General features: G+C 43.5%; 1 protein-coding gene across 7 annotated transcripts in view; it reads left to right on the top strand.

Moving 5' to 3' along the window:
* TRPC3 (transient receptor potential cation channel subfamily C member 3) overlaps nucleotides 1-18,310 on the top strand; it is a 76,496-nt gene extending 58,186 nt beyond the window's left edge. For 4 of the 7 annotated variants that reach the window (XM_059695605.1, XM_059695604.1, XM_059695601.1 and 1 more), the window contains 3 exons: nucleotides 20-103; nucleotides 14,048-14,123; nucleotides 16,559-18,310. In XM_059695605.1, coding sequence (XP_059551588.1) covers nucleotides 20-103; nucleotides 14,048-14,123; nucleotides 16,559-16,701 — 303 coding nt within the window. In that variant the 3' untranslated portion in view covers nucleotides 16,702-18,310. The remainder of the gene's footprint in view (nucleotides 1-19; nucleotides 104-14,047; nucleotides 14,124-16,558) is intronic. The other 3 variants (XM_059695600.1, XM_059695603.1, XM_059695602.1) reach the window with 3 other exon arrangements.
* Nucleotides 18,311-20,639: the final 2,329 nt, after the last annotated feature.

Raw genomic sequence — 20,639 nt, 5'->3', positions numbered from 1 at the left:
TAATTGTATTTTTTCCTAGTTAAACCTCTTCACTCAGTCTAACTCCAGAGTTTTTGAATCACACAGTTTTAACAGCATTCTCAATCAGCCAACACGTTATCAGGTAAGCGTTCATCAGACATATCTCTCTATGTCTGTAATTCCGTCTCTGTGTGTGTGTGTGTGTGTGTGTGTGTGTGTGTGTGTGTGTGTGTGTTTAGTGAGGAGAATTAGATCATCCAAATGTACTATCAGGATAGAACAGAGCAAAGTAGGTTCAGTTATGGAGGGAATTTTATAATTCAGAGTCCAAGTTCTTTATTACTATTTTTTTGGTTGAGGAGGGAGAGTGTTTTGCTATATTGAAAGCAAAGTGTGGCCACAGTTTGCAAAGGCCACGTGTACCTTGAGCTGGAGAAAGCAGGGAGAGACGGTGTATTTGGAAAATAGGCTCTGATTCGTTTCTCCGGGTTTTCCTGTCGGGCGATCCATGTGTCGGGTGGCTTCGTAGGCTATCCTGTCTCGTCCGCGCTACTTTAAAATACGTTTTGCATCTTGACCTTGGATGTGACATTTGAACACTATACTCCAACTCACAGCAGGTTGTAGTTCTCTGTTTTCCATTTTGGTTATTCAGTCTTTAGATTTCTGATGTGTACAAGATGGCAAGAATGAGGAGCAAGGAGTTTTATAATATGTGGTGATGACAGTCAATGATGATAGTTCTCTTAATACAATTTCCTTGGAAGCAGCAAATCCCAACATTGCTTGGCACACGGATTGCCAAAGTCTGACTTTTTAATGGTCATATTATATTCCGTTATATGGTTAACTTCGTTTATCATTTTGGTGGAAAGCGAGGCTCTGCCACTGTGAGCCATCACAGCAAGCCACCTTGCATACGTGGCATTGTAACTGTGCGGATCTGCAGCACTGGCTAACGAACAAGTGCATTCTAATTGTTCAACTATTATCAAACTGACTTTGGTGGGACCAAATTTATATTCTGAGAATAAATGTTTGAGAGTGCCCGTATCCTCCTTAATTTTCCAACAGTGTGCTTGTTGCCAGTGGTTCTTACCTTGCCCAGACGGGTGAAAACGGCAATCCAGTGCAGTTTTGCTTTGCATTCTTGATCATGAGTGAACTTGACCATCTTTTTTACTTTTAGTGTTCTATATGCTTAAGGCCCAATATTCATTTGCCTTTCTCGATGGGCTTTTTGCTATGCTAGTACATTAAGAGGAATTCTTTTAGGAATCAAGTAATTCTTTTAAGAAAATCAGTCCGTTGTCTGTGATATGAATTGAATCCGCCCCCCCCCCCCAGTATGTTGTATGTCTTTTTAATGTTTATGGGTGTTTTTCCCCAACTCTTTTAGTTTTGTGTAGTCAACTTTACAAATGTTGTATGACTTCAGGCATTGTGTCCTTTTTAGAAAGATCTTTCACCATATGAGAATTTCCTTTAACCTATATTTTCTTTTAGTATTTTCATGGTTTTAACTCTTTACCTGAAGATATTTGATCCACATAGAATATATTTTGATGCAACATGTGAGGTGGGGATTCTAATTTATTTTTTTCCAGGTGATTACACCCCTGGCATCTTTTCTACTGATTTAAAATACCACCTTTATTATTTACTAAATTATTATATCTATTTCGATATATTTCTAGGTTTTTGATGCTGTAGAACCACATTATTTTAAATATTACAGTTTAAAACAAAATAAAACACATAAAATACAAACACTCTTATGTCCTTACTTTGGGACTCTTATTTTGCATAATTTTTCTGTTTTTTTTTCTTCCTTGTTTATTTATTTGAACTTTAGAGTCAGCCTGTCCAGTTTGCACAATATCCTGTTGATTTTTTTACAGTGCATTTCTTTTCTCTTTATTTATTTTATTTTATTTATTTTTTATCTTTATTGTTCAGATTATTACAGATGTTCCTCTTTTTTCCCCATAGCTCCCCTCCACCCGCTTCCCACCCCACCTCATGCCCTCACCCCTCACTGTCCTCGTCCATAGGTGTAAGATTTTTGTCCAATCTCTTCCCGCACCCCCCGCACCCCCTTCCCCCCCGAGAATTTTCAGTCCTCTCTTTTCCTCACCCCTGATTTTATTACATTCACCAGTTTATTCTGTTCATCAGATTTTTTATTCATTTGATTTTTAGATTCACTTGTTGATAGATATGTATTTGTTGTCACTTTGTTGTTTATAATTTTTTATCTTTACCTTTTTCTTCTTCTTCCTCTTCTTAAAGAACACTCTTCAGCATCCTATATAATAAAGAAGTGATATGCAAACTGACTCTCACTCCATCAGGCCGTCATAAGATGGCTGAACCCACAGCAGAGGTGGGGTTCCCATAACGAGCCGTAACGAGCCATCAGCAGGGACCTGAGACTGTGTGGTGCCGGACCAGGGCAGGTGACCTGAGGCTGTGCCCCCCTGCCCAGGGGGGCTTGACAGGGGACCTCAGGCCACGCCTCCTGCCTGGCAGGGATTGAAGGGGGACCTCAAGCCATGCCCCCTGCCCCAGCACTGGGCCGGGGGACCTCAGGCCACACCCCCCGGTCTGGCGCCAGGCCAGGGGACCTGAGGATGCACCACGGGACCTAAGGCTGTGCCCACCCCACCCGGCGGGGATTGACAGGGGTGAGGCCGGCCAGGTCTGGATCTTGCCCAATGGGGGTGGGGCTGGCCGGGTCTGGGTCTCACATGATTTCGGGGTGCACTTGGGTGGGCAGGGACTTGACTCTGGGTCCTGTGGCATGCCCCAGACTCTGACAGGAGGAAGATTTTCATATACATTTTACTAATTTTTTTTCATCTCTGACACTTCTATTATAGAGAAAGTGCAAATAGCAATATTAAAATATTTTCTCTCATTAATTCCCTTTTAATGTGCACGAATTTTGTGCGCCATGCCACTAATTTCATGTAATACTGGTTTGGTGGTGGTGAACTCCTTTAGCTTTTTCTCGTCTGTGAAGCTCTTTATCTGACCTTCAATTCTGAATGATAGCTTTGCTGGGTAGAGTAATGTTGGTTGTAGGTTCTTGCTATTCATCACGTTGAATATTTCTTGCCACTCCCTTCTGGCCTGCAAAGTTTCTGTTGAGAAATCAGCTGACAGTCGTATGGGTACTCCCTTGTAGGTAACTAACTTTTTCTCTTGCTGCTTTTAAGATTCTCTCTATGTCTTTTGCCCTTGGCATTTTAACTGTGATGTGTCTTGGTGTGGTCCTCTTTGGATTCCTCTTATTTGGGGTTCTCTGCACTTCCTGGACTTGTAAGTCTATTTCTTTCACCAGGTAGGGGAAGTTTTCTGTCATTATTTCTTCAACTAGGTTTTCAATTTCTTGCTCTCTCTCTCTTCTTCTGTCACCTCCATAATTCGGATGCTGGTATGCTTGAAGTTGTCCCAGAGGCTCCTTACACTATCTTCATATTTTTGGATTCTTTTTTCTTTTTGCTCTTCTGGTTGGGTGTTTTTTTTGCTTCCTCAATATTTCAAATCTTTGACTTGATTCTTGGGATCCTCTAGTCTACTGTTGAATCTCTGTATAATATTCTTTATTTCAGTCCATGTATGCTTAATTTCTGACTGGTCCTTTTTCTTTCTTTCTTTCTTTTTTTTTTGGGGGGGGGGCATTCTTACTAAGATCCTTGAAAGTCTCACTAAGTTCCTCAGAGGTTTCTAGAAGATTCTTGAGTAACCTTATAACTGTGGCTTTGAACTCTATATCCAGTATTTTGCTTTCTTCCATTTCTTTCATTTGTGACAAGTTGCTTTATCTCCACATTTTGGCTGCTTCCCTGTGTTTATTTCTATGTATTGGGTAGCTGCTAAGTCTCCTTGAGTTGATAGAGTGGCCTTGTGTAATAGGTGTCCTATAGGGTCCAGTGGCTCAGTCTCCCCACTCACCTGAGGTAGAATTTTGGTGCATCCCTTTGTGGGCTGTGTGTACAGTCTTGTTGTAGTTGAGCCTCGATTGCTGTTGGCATAACTGGGAGGAATTGACCTCCAGGCCAATTGGCTGTGAGGACCAGCTGTGTCTACAATGGAAGAGCTGCTGTGCAGGAGACACCCTTATGGGGCAGGACTTGCTTCAGTGGGGCTTTGGTGCTCACTGAGTCTGCCCCTTGAGTGTGTCGCTTATGGATGTGTAGAGTTGTAATCTGGTGTGGTCTCCCTCTGACCACTGGGTACACTGGCTCTTGGATCTCCAAGGAGGTGCAAAGTCTGCCACTGCCTGAGGCCACCCAGCAGGAGCTACAGAGAGATCTGCAGATTCCTCCTCTTTGTATCGGGTTTGGAAGTGCCCAGACGAGGCCCAGCTGTGAAGCAAGGCAGGCTGGTGCTGGTGCCGGACTTGGGCCTTTTATTGATAGCTTTGGGGCTCCCTGACCCAGCTGCAGCTTGTTTGACAGGTTTTAGGCTGAGAAAGGACAGGCCATTCATATGCAAAAGCCGCTGCACACAGCTTGGGTGGGGTTGTAAATTGGGTGGGGCGGTCTCAGGGACTCACCAGGGTGGAGCAAATGGCTGCCAGTCAGCCCTGCACTGGGGAGGTCCCAGCACAGGAACAATGACCACTGCAAGCACCTTCCTTCTGAAAGAAAGCCGCCCTCACATTCCGGCTGATGCCATAGTCCAGTTTTTACCCGCATGTGTCTGGATCCCCAGAGTCTCACCCAGAACTGAAGTTCGGAGCAATCGGGAGCTTGTATCTCCCTCCCGATTAAAAAACAGCACATCTGATTGCCAGCCTGTTCCTTGCACGCCTCTGCACCTCCTACCAGTCTCAATGCCCTTTCTTCTTTCCTTCTAGTTGTAGAACTTCCACTCAGCCAGCTTTCCCGCAGTTCTGGATGATAGTTATTCTGTCTTTTAGTTGTAATTTTGGTGTGGTTGTGAGAGGCAGCAAGTACAGGTATTTACCTATGCTGCCATCTTGGTTGTCTTTCCTGTTGATATTTTTATTGTGATTGTGTTAATCTAAGAACTGACATAGTTATAATGTTCTGTCTTCCTTTTCATGAACATGGTATACCTTTCCAAGTGTTCAGATCTTTGGTGTACTTGGTATCATTTCAAAATAATCCTCCTAATGTTCATATTCATTAGGATTAAAGTTTGCTGCAAATCACACAGACCCACCAAATACCAGCCACTAAGTGGCTAAAAGAAGATAGAGATTTCTTTCTCTCGTGAGGAAGTCAGGAGGTGATGAATCCCGGGCTGGGATGATACTAACAAGGCCAGGGACCCAGGCCTTTCCTATCATACACTCTGCGTGCACATCTCTCAGTCTCACATGACCATGGTCCAAGACAGCCAGCGGGAGCCTGGCCACTATTTCCACCTCCACAATACAATTAGCAGGCAATAGGGAAGAAAGACATGCCTCCTTCCCGGGAGGAACTTCTATTAAAGCTACAAAGATAACTTATCTGCAATGGAAACTAGCAAATGAGGTTTTAATTCCAAGTGGCCTTGTGCCAAGCTAAAAAAATAAATAAAAAGAGGAACGAGAACTGACCGTCCCTGCTGAAGTGGAGTATGTTATTTGTGTTGGTGCTTATCTGTACGTCTTTACACCTACTGATAGCTCTGTTACTTGGTTTTCAAGTATTGTCTTTTGACCCTCCACTGTAAAATATGAGAAAATCAATGAGCTGATTTTATCTTTTATCATGTTCGCCTTCTCCTCCCAGCATTTGCTAGTTAAGTCACTAGAACTATAGGAGGGTTAAAAAACACACAAACAACCAAGAAACACCTTCCTCTACCCATCAGGTTCAGTACCTAAGGCCTGTGAATTGAACTACCAGAAGACAGCTTAATGGGGTGGGGGTGGGATATAAACAGCTTCTTCACATACACAGAGCCCATACACACGGGAGAACTCGGTGACCAGTAACTCAAAGAGGCAGTGAGAAGGTGGAGCTTATATACCCTCTTGGGAAGTGACAAGACAAAGGAAAGGAGGTTGGGCTCCAAGCCGGAGCAGGGCAGGGGGCTGGGGGGAATCATGGGAAGGTAAGTCTATGGGGAAGTAATGGAAGAGGCTTTGGGAAGGCTTGTTTGTGCAGACCCATCTCCAGGCAGCTTCTTGTCTTAGTGAGGATGCAGGCGAGTGGAGGGCCAGACCTTCAGAAAGGACATGCCCGTCCTGCTGTTAGGCGACAGGAGGAGGGCAGAGAGCTCTTTCTGCTTCTCAGTCGCCTTTAGCTCAAAATAATCCTTATGCCCATGTGACATATTTGGGGTGGCATGTTCCGATCCCCTTCACTACCTTGTCAGGATCACAACCCACATTTGTTTTCGTTTTTGTCCCACAATTACACAGTCACTACTCACCACCATTTATTTATTTATTTATTTATTTTGGCCATAGTTTTCTATTAATCTCTGTTGTCAATTTGTTTCTTGTAGCTTCTTCAAGGGGAGCCATGGAAATGATGTTTTCTGAGTTATTTCACGTTCTCAGCTGTTTCCTATTTTCTATGTGTTGATATTGACTGGCTGGAACACTCTTAGACATGACTTTATTTTCTTAATGCCTTTGTAAACATCGTCCCCCTGTTCCCACAATGGAATGCTCATGGGAAAGAGTTGGAGGCCAGCTTGATTGTTTTTTGGCCTATAGTTGGCTTATAGTTGGCCCAGGTTGTGTTGGAATGACCCAGATTTTTTTTTTTTCTTTTAAATCGAATAACTTGCTATTGATTGTTCTGTAGGTGGATCTGTGTGAATTTTTCTGGCACACAGTAAGGCCATTCAGTCTGCACATTCAAGTCTCCTTTTATGTCTGAATAATTTTCTTGAATTGTACCTTGAAATATTGTTTCTGTTCCATTATTTTGGGGTTCCTTCTTCAAAGATACCAATTAGATGCCCACTGAATCGTCTTTGCCCGTCTTCCAGAGCTACCATTTCTTCCTCTGTTCCTTTTGAATGCCCTTCTCTTTAATTCTCCTATCTTATTGTATCCTGCCTATCTTCATGTATGCTACTTCTAATATACCTTTCATTGCTATGATGATTTTATTCTTTCCCTTCTTGAAAATTTTCAGCTTATGTGTCATCTCTGTCTCCCTGAGTACTTCTGGCAAACCTGATTTTTCTCTAATTTCTCCTTCAACCCAGTGGTCCAAGCTTCTGTAGAATTGATATCATGAGGTCAAGAGTAGTTCTCAGCCATGACTGTCTGCTCTTAACATTGCCCCCCCCCACCCCCTGGCGACCCTTTCATGTAGCCTTTCTTAAAAAAAAGGTAAGGATGCCCCTAAGCTCCATTAAAGAAGGAGCTTGTTGTTGTTTTTTTTTGTGTGTGTAGTATTTTCCTCGTTGCTCTTGAGTAATTTGGAAGAAGTAGAGAAATTCCAAAATTCACTGTCAAACTCAAGCTTCTTGCAGCTGAAAGTTGTTATGCTTCTAAGTGAGATGATCCTTGCTAAACGCCGACTCCAGAATCCTGTACATTTCACATTTTCTAAGGAGAAGAATTCCCTGTGCCTGTGGCGTAATCTCCTGTGCCTCCCAAAAAAGGGGTAGTAGAAAAAGAGAAACTGAGAAAAAAGTCTCAGCTTGACAGACACAAACCAAACTTGACAGAAAGGACTCGATTGTATTTAGATAAAATCTCTTTATTATGGACTCCACGAGTGATAGCAACAGTTGGTTTAGTTGTTATGGATTTTTGTTTTATGCAGTGTGATTATAATAGGCTAGAGGCCCGGTGCACAAATTCATGCATGGGTGCAGTCAGGTCAGGCTGGCGGTGGGTGGGGAGGAGGGGCCGTGGGTGGTTGGCCGGTGGCCCTGTCCCCAATCAGGGTGTTGGGGGCCAATCAGGGACCGGGCCGGCCGGGGTGGGGGGCAGTCGGGCCCAGATCAGGCTGGTTGGCTGCCACAGTTCGCGTCATAGCCACCAGTCATTCTGGTCATTCCGCCATTCCCATCACTGGGCTTTTATATATGTAGATGCCTTACCTAAGAAATTCCACGTCTTAATCTGCTAGGTGGGGATTTTTCCTTTAAAGTGGTCACCTTTGGGAGACACTAATTCTAATGTTGCTGCCACGATTCAGAGCATTTTTGGAATATCTCTAAAGAGTTAACTAACAGTGGAAATGGCTAAACTTGGCCGCTAGTTAGAGCTGCACGTCGTTTTGGAATTCACATGAATTATCTTTCCAACACGAACAAGGGATGGACTATTTCCAGGTCGCGTCACATGTGGGGAACCTGATTTCAGTCCGCCATGAGGTGTCTTCTTGCCTCACAGAGAGGCTCGGACTTGGTGGATGAGTATATTTAAGCTGCAAATACTAAGGTGGAAATTTTTGTGGGAAGCTGAAAACACATCTAATTTTGAAGGGGAAAAATGTCCGCTTGTAGCCATAGTTTCCCTGCAGCTTAAAGATGAAATGGAGATAATGGGCTTCCTGTTTTCCCTTCAAGGAGAGCGTTTAATCTGAGTGGCTTTGTCCAGGGTGTTTCTAGGGAGCCTGAATTTAAAAAAACAACACCAACATTTTCTTTTCCTATGATCATCCCTTCTGGCCAGAACTGTTAGTTTTCGTAGACTTTTCCCAGCATGGTCTCAGATAACATTACATAAATATTTTAGAGAGATTGTGCCAGGGAATGTAGACATCTTTATCTTCAATTTTTATCTTTACAAATAATGCTAACAAGAGCTAACCTTTCCTTTTTTTAAAAAAAAAAATGTTCTTATTGATATTAGAGAGAGAGGAAGGGAGAGGGAGAGAGAGATAGAAGCATCAGTGATGAGAGAGAATCATGGACCGGCTGCTTCCTGCATGCCCCCTACTGGGGATCAAGCCTGCAACCCGGACATGTGCCCTGACCAAGAATTGAACCCTGACCTCCTGGTTTATGGGTCGACGCTCAACCACTGAGCCACACCAGCTGGGCAGGCTGACCTTCTCTAAGCAGGAGCTGTTGCTTTTCCATGCATTCGATTACTCAGTCTGCACACTTCGTGAGCTGAGTTTATTACCCCCATTAAATAGAGGAGGAAACGGAAGCTTCACGAGTTGAAGCAACTTCCGTTCACTCAGCCAGAGAAGAAAGGCCTGTCTCCAGGAAGGAACCCAAGGGCGACATCCCTTCCCTGGAGCCAGCTGTGGTGGTGGCTGCGTCCCTGAGGCGTCACCACTGCCCCAGCAGTGACCGCATTGCCATGTCCCCTGGGTGGCAGGCACCACGGTGCTGCTCGGGTGCCGGCCACGAGGGGCGGGGCGAAGGCTTGCAGTGCCCTGTGGGCTGCCTCCCTGGCCTGGACATCCGGCCCTGACCGGACATGGATCCAGTTGCCCCCTTCCCATTGGGTTAGCCGTTGTCCTGGTCCCATGTATGGACAGGCTGTCCTTTCGCACTGATGGGCTGACTGTCTTCCACGCAACACAGTGGAGATGCGTGTTTGACAAGTAATGAAAGCACAAGCTAACCCGGTGGCTGTTTCTCTCTTATCTTGGATCCTTTTTTCTCCCTGACAGTTGCCGGGAGCAGGTCTGCTGGGACGGACATTTAATGGGGAGAGGGGTGCCAGGCTCCCTTTGGTTTAGGCAACCCTGGTCTCTATGAGTAATTGTCTTGGATCTCCCCCTTCCCTTGGCTGGGGAGCAGCCCCTCCTTTCCACAGGGAAGGGAGAGAATACCCTCTCTCCCCACCTCCCATGCCTCAGTCGTTTTCCTGGTGGGGGTGAGGAGGCAGTATGTGTGAGTTCAGTACTGGTTTATGATTGGCACTACGCCCTGAGGAGCGGTGGCTGCCGCACCCGCTAGTGGCAGCCTCGTCACATTTAGATCTTCTGTCCGTTTGGCTCCTTTTTCTTTGTGGTCTGTGGTGTGAGGTAGAGACCTAAATTTCACTTTCCCACAGAGATAGTCCGTTGTCTCAGCACTATTTGTCAAAAATAGCTTACTCTTCAAGCTACTTTAACGGATAAACATTTCTTTCTATAGGAATCTGCCTCCACTGGCCCATAACCTTAATTTTACCTCCGATATGTTCGCCCGTCAGAGTGAACCGTTCCTTTCAGTCAAGCTTCGCTGGAGTAGGGGCTGTGTTCATTGCTGCATCCTGACTCCCTAGCTCACTACGAGGCTCACTGCCTGGCTCAGTACCTGGCTCAGTACCAGGCTCACTACCAGGCTCAGTACCAGGCTCACTACCTGACTCTACCTGGCACAGAGTTGGTTTTCAGTAAATATTTGGTACCTGAATGAGTGAGTTCAGGCTTATGCCCACCCAGCTGTGAATCTATCTGGAGTCCGGAGTCCTCAGAGCTCAACTGGTTTTATATTTTACTGGGACTGGTAAGGTGGGCTTTTCCTGCTCCCTAGCATGAGCGCCTCTTGATCTGTCATTATTCTCTGTGACAGACACTTTGGATCATCCCACGTCCTTTTACTTGACCTTGGCCTCTAACAGGTCACTTAGGTTCATAATTTCTGCTTCCTTAAACCTGAGGTACATTTTTCATTCTCCCTATACAGCAGTCCCTCCTCATCAGTGGTTTCACTTTCTGAGGTTTCTGTTGCCTGCCGTCAACTGCAGTCCAAAAATATTATATGGAAAATTCCAGAAATAAACAAGTCATAAATTGAGTTGTGTGTGTTCCGAGTAGCATGATGAACCCTCTCGCCATTTTGCTCCGTCCCACCCAGGACATCACTCACCCCTCTGTCCAGGATAGACGTCTCACCCATAAGTCATTCAGTGGCCGCCACCGTCATCAGATGGACTGTGACGGTGTCACGGTGCCTGTGTGCAAGTCACCCTGATTTTATAACGACCCAAAGTGCAAGAGTAGTGATGCTGGCAACTGGATATGACAGAGAGAAGCTGTAAAGGGATAATGTGGAAGTTCTCCACTTTATAAGTAAAGAAAAAAAAATCATATGCTGAGGTTGCCAAGGTCCACGGCAAGAATGAGTCTTCTCTCCGTGAAACGGCCTAGTTTATAAGTTAAACTTTATTGTAGGTTTTTATGTCGAGGAGAAAACAGTATATCTTCAGTTTAGCACTATCTGTGGTTTCAGGCCTCCAGTGGGCGGTCTTGGAGGCCATCACCCACGGATAAGGGGGACCTACTGTGTCTGCGTTTTAGTTCAGGCCATTTTTCTCTTTCCTTCGTTATCTTGTGTGATATTTGATATAAGCAGAAGGATAGGTGTAACATAGTCAGGTATGAGGTATAACTCCCTGCACCCCTGTGAAGCCACCTCCTCCCTGACAACGTGGCCTGCACCAGCTCCACAGTGGGTGCTCCGCCCTGGCCCACACCTTGCCGCCAGGTAACTCTAGCCTGAAGTTGGGGTTTCTCATCCTCTCAACTGGTTTTCTTTCCAAATATAGGCTTATTGCACATATAGATAATCGCAAAATGCAGTAGGTGGGCTTCTTATTGAGCTTTGTAAGGATGATTTCATACTTCGTGAATTCAGTTTGAATTTTCCATTCAACATTTATGCTTCTAAGGTTCATCGCTATTGTTGTGTGTGGCGATGGTTCATCAATTTTATTAGCGACCACAGCGACATTATATTGTGTAACACACCGTGATTTGTCTGGTCTCCTGTGGATATTTGTTTAGATTGTTTTCTGTTTTATTTTGATATTTTGGATAAGATTGCAATAAACATTGTTATTTATGCTGTTGTTTCATAAATCAGCCAGCTAGGCAAGACACCTTAATGAGCCAATTAGTTAAGAGTCATCTCTATTGCGCATGGGTTCAGAGCAGAATACCTCTGTCAAATTCTGAACCAACACATAGAGGAAGTTCTCTCTGTTTATACCTTTTTGAGCTCTTTGCAGATTTCACAAAGAGCTCTGTGTAAGTTATTTTTGCGGACAGTTTGTAACCTTGGATACATAATGAACAAACACTTGGCATAAGAATATGGGAATGATTACCGGTATTAGTCTGTTACGTTAGATGGCTAGCTTGCAAGGTCAGACAGTTAAGTTTATCTTTTTCTATTATTCCAACTAAAACAGTTATTTTTACAGAATAAGAGACAGTCTAAAAATGACAGAGTTTACAACGACAGAGTTTACAGAACAAGGGACTATCTAACAATAGCAGAGAATTTCAAACAGCAGTTTTTCCCAAAGGAGGGGTCATTACTACGCTTCAGTGGCTCTTGGTCCACATACATGTATGAAGCTTCTCTGGTCCACATACATGTATGAAGCTTCTCTGGTCCACACACATGTATGAAGCTTCTCTGGTCCACATACATGTATGAAGCTTCTCTGGTCCACATACATGTATGAAGCTTCTCTAGGTACTAGACCAAGGAGTGGACTTGCTGGGTGAAAGGCTATGCAAAAGTTCAGCTCTAAAAGGAAATGCCAAATTGTTTGTCAAATGGGTCTATTTATACACCTGCCCCTAAAGCAGCGATTTTCAGCCTGTGTGCCGCAAGAATGGGTAAAACATGGAATACCTGACTACTTAGTCAGGGGCACTGATGTCTTTTCCCTTAGATCGTCAAATTAAAAAATGGTAATAGCCAACACAATAATAGCAATAACAACAAAATCAAAAGTTTTTTTTATCTCATTGAAATACAGCTGTACACTGAATTTATAAACATATTCTCCTATATTATCGTTTGAAGAATTTAAATACATGTGGAATTCGCATTTAAGATAAATGTGGAATTAATTTTTGTGTGCATGGTCTGAAGTAGGGCTCCAGTGTGAATGAATCAAAAATCATACCTATTTTAGTAATTAGTTTATGTGTGCCATGAGATGGAACAGGTTGAAAAATGGCTGCACTAAAGTATAAAATTCCATTGGTCCCTATCCTCTCCAACACTTGCCATTATGAGATGTGTTAATTTTTCCCTTTTTAGATGTAAAATTATATCTCCTTTCCATTGTAATTTGCATTTTCCCAAGAAAATAGTTGAGGATTGTTTTATGTGCTTATTGACCCTTCACGGTTCCTTTTCTGCGAATGTCTCTTTTGCCCATTTTTCTGTTTGGTTGAGTTTTTCCTATTGGATTAAAGTTCTTCGTATATTTTGGATCCAAATTCATCATCAGTTACAAGTATTGCCTGTATTTTCTCCCAGTTTGTGGCTTGACTTTCTACTTTCATCATGGTGTCTTTATTAACAGAAGTTTTAATTGCAATGAAGTTGAATTTATCAATCTTTTCTACTGTAATTAGAATTTTTATCTTATTGAAAAACTTACAGCTCTACACTGAATTTGCAAACAGATTCTCCTATACTGTCTGTTGAGGAATTTAAAATGCATGTGGAATTCGCATTTAAGATGCACGTGGAATTAATTTTTGTGTGTATGCCATGAAGTAGGGCTTCAGTGTGATTTTTTCCATATAGGAAAACAATTATCCTGGAAGAGCATATGTTTAGATTGAGTATATTTACACTGTGTATTGCTAGGAGAGGAAAGCGTGCAATATAACAGAATATATGGTTTTTCAAAAACATAAAACACAATCTCTGTAGTAATGAGTCTATGTACAAAACTTAAAGAAAAGGTATTGGAAGGACCTACGCCAAAATACCAACAGCGATTCTCTTCGGATGGTGGGATCATTGATGACTTTGTCTATTTCTTCGTTGTTGTTCTCTGTATTTCCTAAATTCTCTTTATTGAGCATGGATTTGCTTTTGTTTTTTTAAAAAAAGAATCCACAGCATTGAGAAAGCAGGTAGTGTCTATAGATGGCAATGTAGTGTCCGCACACCTTAAAGATAAATCGTGTTGGAAAGAGAAACCATGAATTGAAATCTTCCAACTGAACCTTTTTGAAAAGCCCCTCTATCCCTGGGGGTGGGGTCGGGGGACATGATGTGAGTTATGCCATCAGCCTCCGTAAAGGTGGAGAAGGGCTGCATTCTGAAACCTGAGGGTCCCGCAAACAGTCACAGAAACGCCTCTCCCCTGAGCCGTTTGCTTTAAGGCATGTGAGGCTCCTTGGAGAACAGGGTGTCGGTGACGGAATCATTTCTCCTTTCCCAACAGCAGATAATGAAAAGACTCATAAAGCGGTATGTTCTGAAAGCACAAGTAGACAAAGAGAATGACGAGGTGAACGAAGGTAAGCATCCCCAAACCGAGAAACACCCTTTGTGTTTTTTGTTTGTTTGTTTGTTGGTTTTTTCCCGAGAAACATCCTTTTACAAGTAACTGCACGGGCCTGAGAAACTGCATAGCGAAGGATCCTTTAAAAATCCAACCTCAGGGAACAGTTTGGGTCCTTCCAAGACGGACAGGAGAATCTTACGTTACATTTCTAAAATTCTATCTTTTTAAAGAAACAGTTTTTAACATGTCAGTCAGCGACAATTTCTCTCTACTCCCAGTGCCCTGATTCTTCGCATGTGAAGACTGCCATCTGTCTTTTAATTTCCTGTTAACGTAAGACGGTCAGGAGTCTCAGTGAGTTCACACGAGGGTTAACATTTCCCAGGGATGCAGGTGAAATAATGGTTGCCGGAGACAGAACCCACACTTCTCCAGACAAATCTTTATTTTCTTGTCCAAAGAGAAACCTCTAGCCCATTTTTCCCGTCTGTTTTTCTCTTGCCTTCCACCTTTCTCCTTGGCCCCTTACTTCAACAGGCCTATTTTTCCAGGTAATTCCTAGGCAGGGCATCCGTTGTGAACTATACGTAAACGTTTTCATCAAAGGCAGGGGTGTAGGCCAACGTACCCGCTCGGAGTTGAAAAGAAACCGACCTGGAGAAATAAGTTCAAAACTATAGTTTACAACACCAATCAGATGCCAAGAGACCTGTTGGCACTGTTCAGAGAAAAAAGAGCTAAACTCAGCAAAACTGTCGCTGAGCTTTGAAACCAGTATTTGATTACGGCAAGGAAACCCTTGCCAATCTCAGTCAGTCCAGCAGAGTGCGTCTGTAGAGAAGAAATCTGTAGAGATGTGAGTGGCAGCCAGCAACCATCCAGGCGCGGGGACAGAGGGAAGGAGACAGGCCTGGAGTGGGACATCTGATCAGTTCCATCGCTCCCTGAAAACAAAACACAGCTAAGTGCTGGGGAACGTGGATGGCCAGGGGAGCATCAGAAACAAGGGGCCACCTCCCGCAGCCTGCACCAAGGAGGAGCCTGGATGAACGAGAACGGCGTTTTGAACAAAGTTCTAACTAAGAAAGTGCATCACGTATCGTAACCACCTCCTCTTATAAACGAGGAAACTAAAGTCCAAAGAGGTTGGGTAATTTGTTTCCCAATTCAGAGTTGGCAGACTGAATACACTTAGTGTTCAGTACCCCGTAACCCAGAAACAAGGGACAAGGATACTGTAGGGAGGCGATGGTGGGTTCACTGGGCTTACCGGCTAAATATGACACTGAAGGGTGTGAGAATCCGTTTCCTCCACCAAAGCCTGGCCTGGGTTTCCGATTAGATCAGCTCATTCCCTCTGGGCTGCCTGATGCAAAAAGGAAGAATCACTTTTTTTTTTTTCTGCCACGAAGGAACCTGGCAATGTCTTGTGTGTATTCTTGGGGAAGAGTTAGAATTCCTAAACAAGGAAAAGGTTCTGACCTTTATATAATGAAAGAATGTAGAAATGAGACTTTACAAACAGCATAAAGATACCAGGAAAGACCAGGAAAGGTGGGTTTGACATGTGATTCTCCTGAAAAGCTGTAAAAGTGCCAGTGATTTGAAGAATCATTTCTTGGGTTTGAGATAAATTCCTGCTTCAAAGTTCACCTTTCAAGACCAAGGGCTTATCTCCGTTACAATCATTTGCAAGAGAATCAGTTTTTCGTTGCAGTTGACACATGCGCCAAATACTGCCATGCTGAGTTCTGGGAATAGTTGTGTTTTGATCGCCACAAATCTGCTGTGGGTGCGCCCGTGATGCCCACACAGCCAGTGGCGTCCCAGCCGAACCCCTTAATTCACCGTTGCTCCTCGCTTGCTTGCATGTCCGCCCTCTGTGCACCACAGACGAATCTGTCTGTTCCTTGACTCCACCTTCGTTGCCACTGCCTACCTTAATAAACACGCTCTTTCTTCTTCCTTCCTTCCCCTTGCTTCAAACTTGACCTAAATTTACTTCTCCCATGTCTTTGCCTGTTAAATAGATTGAGTCATTGTTAGTAACCTTTTGTTTTGCTAGGATTCCCTTCCACACTAGCCATGGGGGAGGATCTCCGTAGGTGCCGCCCTGCATGGCTGAGGGACCCAAGAGCCCCCTACAGACAGGAAGGAGGCCGCTGCCTGTAGGCCAATGACAGGGAAGCCACCCTGCATTCAGCGTTGGCTGAGCCACAGGACGATACTTGCACTGAGCTTTCCTATTAAAAAACATAGCTGGACAGCTTTTATAGCTACTTACAAAGGTCATCATATTTTTAAAGACAGACATTTCTTAAAGGGAAAAATCTATTTTGGTGATGTGATGGGGCCAATGTATTTATAGCGTAGGCATTTCACTTTTGTCCTCTTCTAAATCCAAAGAAAAATGACCGAGTATGTGTTTCTTTAATGCCAATACTTCAGGTGAATTAAAAGAAATCAAGCAGGACATCTCCAGCCTTCGCTACGAGCTGCTGGAGGACAAGAGCCAGGCCACGGAGGAGCTGGCCGTCCTCATTCATAAGCTCAGCGAGAAGCTGAGCCCCAGCTCGCCGCGGTGTGAGTGAGCGGAGCCTGGACGGCGGCCTGGACTGCAGCGCAAACGTGGGCAATAATATTTCCAAGGACGAAGTACTTGAAAAACCATGGTGTACATTTCCTAGTGTTAACTGCCTTTATCATGTGAATCTTTGAAAGTGAGGTCTTCGTGATTTTACTGTTTCATCCCCTGTAAATGGTCTTCGTTTGCCTTGTCTGCCTTGACATGACAAACAATGGCACGGCATTGTACGGAAAGGCCCGATTGCTGCCCGTCTTGTCCATTTTAGAATGAACTCTGCTACATCTTTGCACTCTCCGGGGGCCTCCAAGAGACGGTAAGCTCCCTGGGGACAGGGACGATGTCTTATTCATCTTTGTGTCTCCAGCATCTAGTCCAGTGCCTGGGACAAAGGAGGGAGGTGCGCAGTAAATGTTGAAACCCCCTGAACGGAACTGCCAACAAAGTACAAATACAAATAACGGGGCCATCACTACGCAGCACACCTTCTCTTGTTCAAGCGCTGAAGCGGTTTTTTAAAAAATAGAAACTGAAGACAACTGGCAAGCAGCCATGACTTGCTCAGACTTTTTTCTTAGAATTTTTGGCGTCACTAATGATCCTAGAACCTTCGAGCCCTGAGGAAGAATTTAACAGCGAAATGGGTTAATGGAAAATGTCATTATGTTAAAGTTTCGTAGACTTGTTCAGAGGAAGTCATTAAAGGTTTTCTAGAGGTTTTCCTGGAGGATATGCTGTTTGTTTTCTGTCTTAGATGTTCATTTGTTGCTTCTCAGTCATGTGAATTTAGTCGGCAGGACGGTGGGTTTTTTTAAGGGGGCTCTGGAGGTTGTCGTTTTGTTAGGACCTCCTGACTTGGGCCTCTGCCGTTTGGAGGGCATGCTGAGGGGAAGAAACAGGGCAGAGCAGTGGCTGGGGACCTGGCGGGGTCTGTCCAGGCATCGCTGGGCGGGTGTCGTTTCCCTGTGAGGCCTCTCTTTGCTCACCGTGCTTGGCATCCTTTTTCTGATCGGAGCATTTCACTTATACTTTCTACACAAAACAGATTGCGATGTGTCTGTTCTCGGCTTATTGTGTAACTGAGCTGAATACCGGTGATACCTACGATGCCTCAGGGCTTTAACAGGAGAGGGGATACAGGCCAGTACGTTCCCTCATCTCTTCACAGACCACGAAACACTCGAATACATTACTCCGGGTAGGTGTAAATGGCTCATCGAGTTACCCTTAAGCTCCTGTTCCATCTGTTCGCATCAAGACTTAGAGGATTACGAATTGTGACCACAACTCAAAGGTAGTTTTATAGGCCTTAGACACTGGTTTAGTACACGATACTTTAAAATCATTGCTCTCACACATCAAGGCTTTCTAGACATGAAGACAAAACGACCATTAAGCAGAACCACATAAAGCTCTTTACAGATGATTTCTTAATTTCTAATTCTTGGGACAAAAAATATTAAGAAAAGAACTTTATACATTTTTGCTACCATTGTAGACTATTTCACTAACTTTTATGCTATTCTAATAGTACTTTGTCTTAAATGTTTTTCAGACTTGGTGTATTTAATGTTATGCCTCAGAACTGAATAAAATACTGAATTTTTTCATTGTCATATGTTTCTCTACTATATTACAATACTCTCAGTCTTACAGTGTTGTCTAGGATTCCAAGTGTGGACGTTTTGAATGGAATATTTCGTAATACTCCCATTTGGGGGTTGGGGAAACGTTGAGTGGAAACGTGTCCGATTCAGCTGGAGACATTCAGCCTAGGGTCCTCGGAGTCCTGAGTAAAGATCAGCTAACAGCATGGCTTAAGTCCGTGCCTCCCCAACTGTAGAACTCTCAACACAGGTTAAACACCTTCCTTTCTGTTATGGGCCGAATTGTGTGTTCCCCTCCCCCACCCCAAATTCACTTGCTGAAGTCCTAACCCCCAGGACCTCAGAATGTGACAGAATTTGGAGACAAGGCTTTAAGAGATAATTACATTACAATGAAGTCACTAGAGTAGCGCTGACTCTGATAGGACAGGTGCCCTTATTAGAAGAGGAGGTGAGGACACAGACACAGAGGGAAGACAGGTGAGGTCACAGTTTGAGGATGGCCACGGAGAGATGCCTTGGAGATTGGCTTGGTTCCCTGCTGACACCTTGCTCTTGTACTCCTAAGCCAGTGAGACCCTGTGAGAAAATGAATTTCTGTTGCTGCAGCCACCCAGCTGGCGGTACTTTGTTAGGGGGGCCCTATCTTTCTAATACACCTTCCAATCCCCCAAATTCTATACAATTCTGTTTTAGCCTAGCTCCTCTATGTCTATTTTTCAACTTACTTCTAAAATCTATCTGTATTTTTGTTGAGTCTAAATTAATATAGATTTTCCCAAATTGTTATAGAGCTAACCCATCTCAAGACATTCCTGTTTATTTTAATGTGGTTATATTAGCCTCAGAAAAAAAGAATTATCTGGAGCAGCTTGGAACCTGGGCAAAACCTCAGATCCTTCTGTTAGAAATGATTTATCTTCCTAAGAAGCACCCCTTCTCAGGGGTTTAATATATTTGCCCGATCTGGTTTGGCTCAGTGGATAGAGCATCAGCCTTCCGACTGAAGGGTCCTGGGTTCAATTATGGTCAATTTTTTTTTTTTATTGATTTCAGAGAGGAAGGGAGAGGGAGAGATGGAAGCATCAATGATGTGAGATAATCATTGATCAGCTGCCTCCTGCATATCTCACACTGGGATCAAGCCCACAACCTGGGAATTGAACGGTGACCTCCAACTTCATAGGTCAACGCTCAACCACTGAGCCACTCTGGTCAGGCTCAGGGGTTTAATTCTTGATCCACAATCATTGTGCTCTCTTCCCTAGCAAACCACAGAAACTAGGAAAGGCACAGTATCTTATTCACCAACAGTATTTCTGTAGGCGGACCATACTATGCACTAAGGAGGGACTGATGGACAAGAGTCAAGGAATGTTAGCTCTAGGTCAGATCCTGGGTCCCCATAGGCCAGCAGTAGTTTGAGGGGCCCTGTGGCCTTTTCAGGAGGTCTGTGATTTTGAAACTGTATTTTCATAACACTAACATGTTATTTGCCTCTCTCACTGTGTTGACATTTGCACTGATGGTACAAAAGCCTTGGAGGTTAATGCCGCTGATTCTTAAGCCTGAGTCAAAGCAGTGGCTTCACACTGTAGCAGTAATCTCTTACTCATCACACCCGCATTGTCAGGAAACAAGCGTTTCCTATAAAAATGTGCATTATGAAGCAGTAAAAATTGTTAATTTTAAGTCTTTACTCTTGAGTGTCTTTAAGTATTCTGGGTGATGATGTGGGCAATATGCATTCATCATTTCTACTGAATACCAAAGCACATCAGTTCTCTCAAGGAAAAGCACTGGTGTGATTATACTTGGGTTGCTAGCTGAACTCAGGTTTTTTTTTCATGGAACATTTTTTTTTTGAAAGCACAATTAAATTATTATTTGGATTTGGATATTTGGCATTCAATTCACTTTCTTGTGAATTGAAGAAGTGAACCTATCATTTCAAGGAAAACAATGGCTATGTTACCAATGCTTAAATTTGAGCCTTTATGCACAAATTAGAGTTTGGCAAAATTTGTATGCACCATCTGAGGTTGACAGCTTTCTGATACTTAAAATATTTTCTGATGAAATCCATGGTGATATTAATAAATGGGATTTTTGAATGTTGTATGATGAAGCCACATTGCAACCAACGTTTCAAAAACTACCACTTCTTGAGTTTGGATCAAATTTTCTTCATATACTTAAAAAAACCACACACATATACCAATAGATTGAATGCAGCAATAGAATTGGGATTTCCCTATTTACTATCCTGGTGGACAGTAAATAGATTTACAAAATATTTTCATTAAAATATTTAATGATTTTATTGTAAACATTTTTT

The sequence above is a fragment of the Myotis daubentonii genome, chromosome 5, assembly GCF_963259705.1.
Source record: "Myotis daubentonii chromosome 5, mMyoDau2.1, whole genome shotgun sequence".
Taxonomy (NCBI): Eukaryota; Metazoa; Chordata; class Mammalia; order Chiroptera; family Vespertilionidae; genus Myotis; species Myotis daubentonii.
This window is presented reverse-complemented; position numbering and strand designations above follow the sequence as displayed.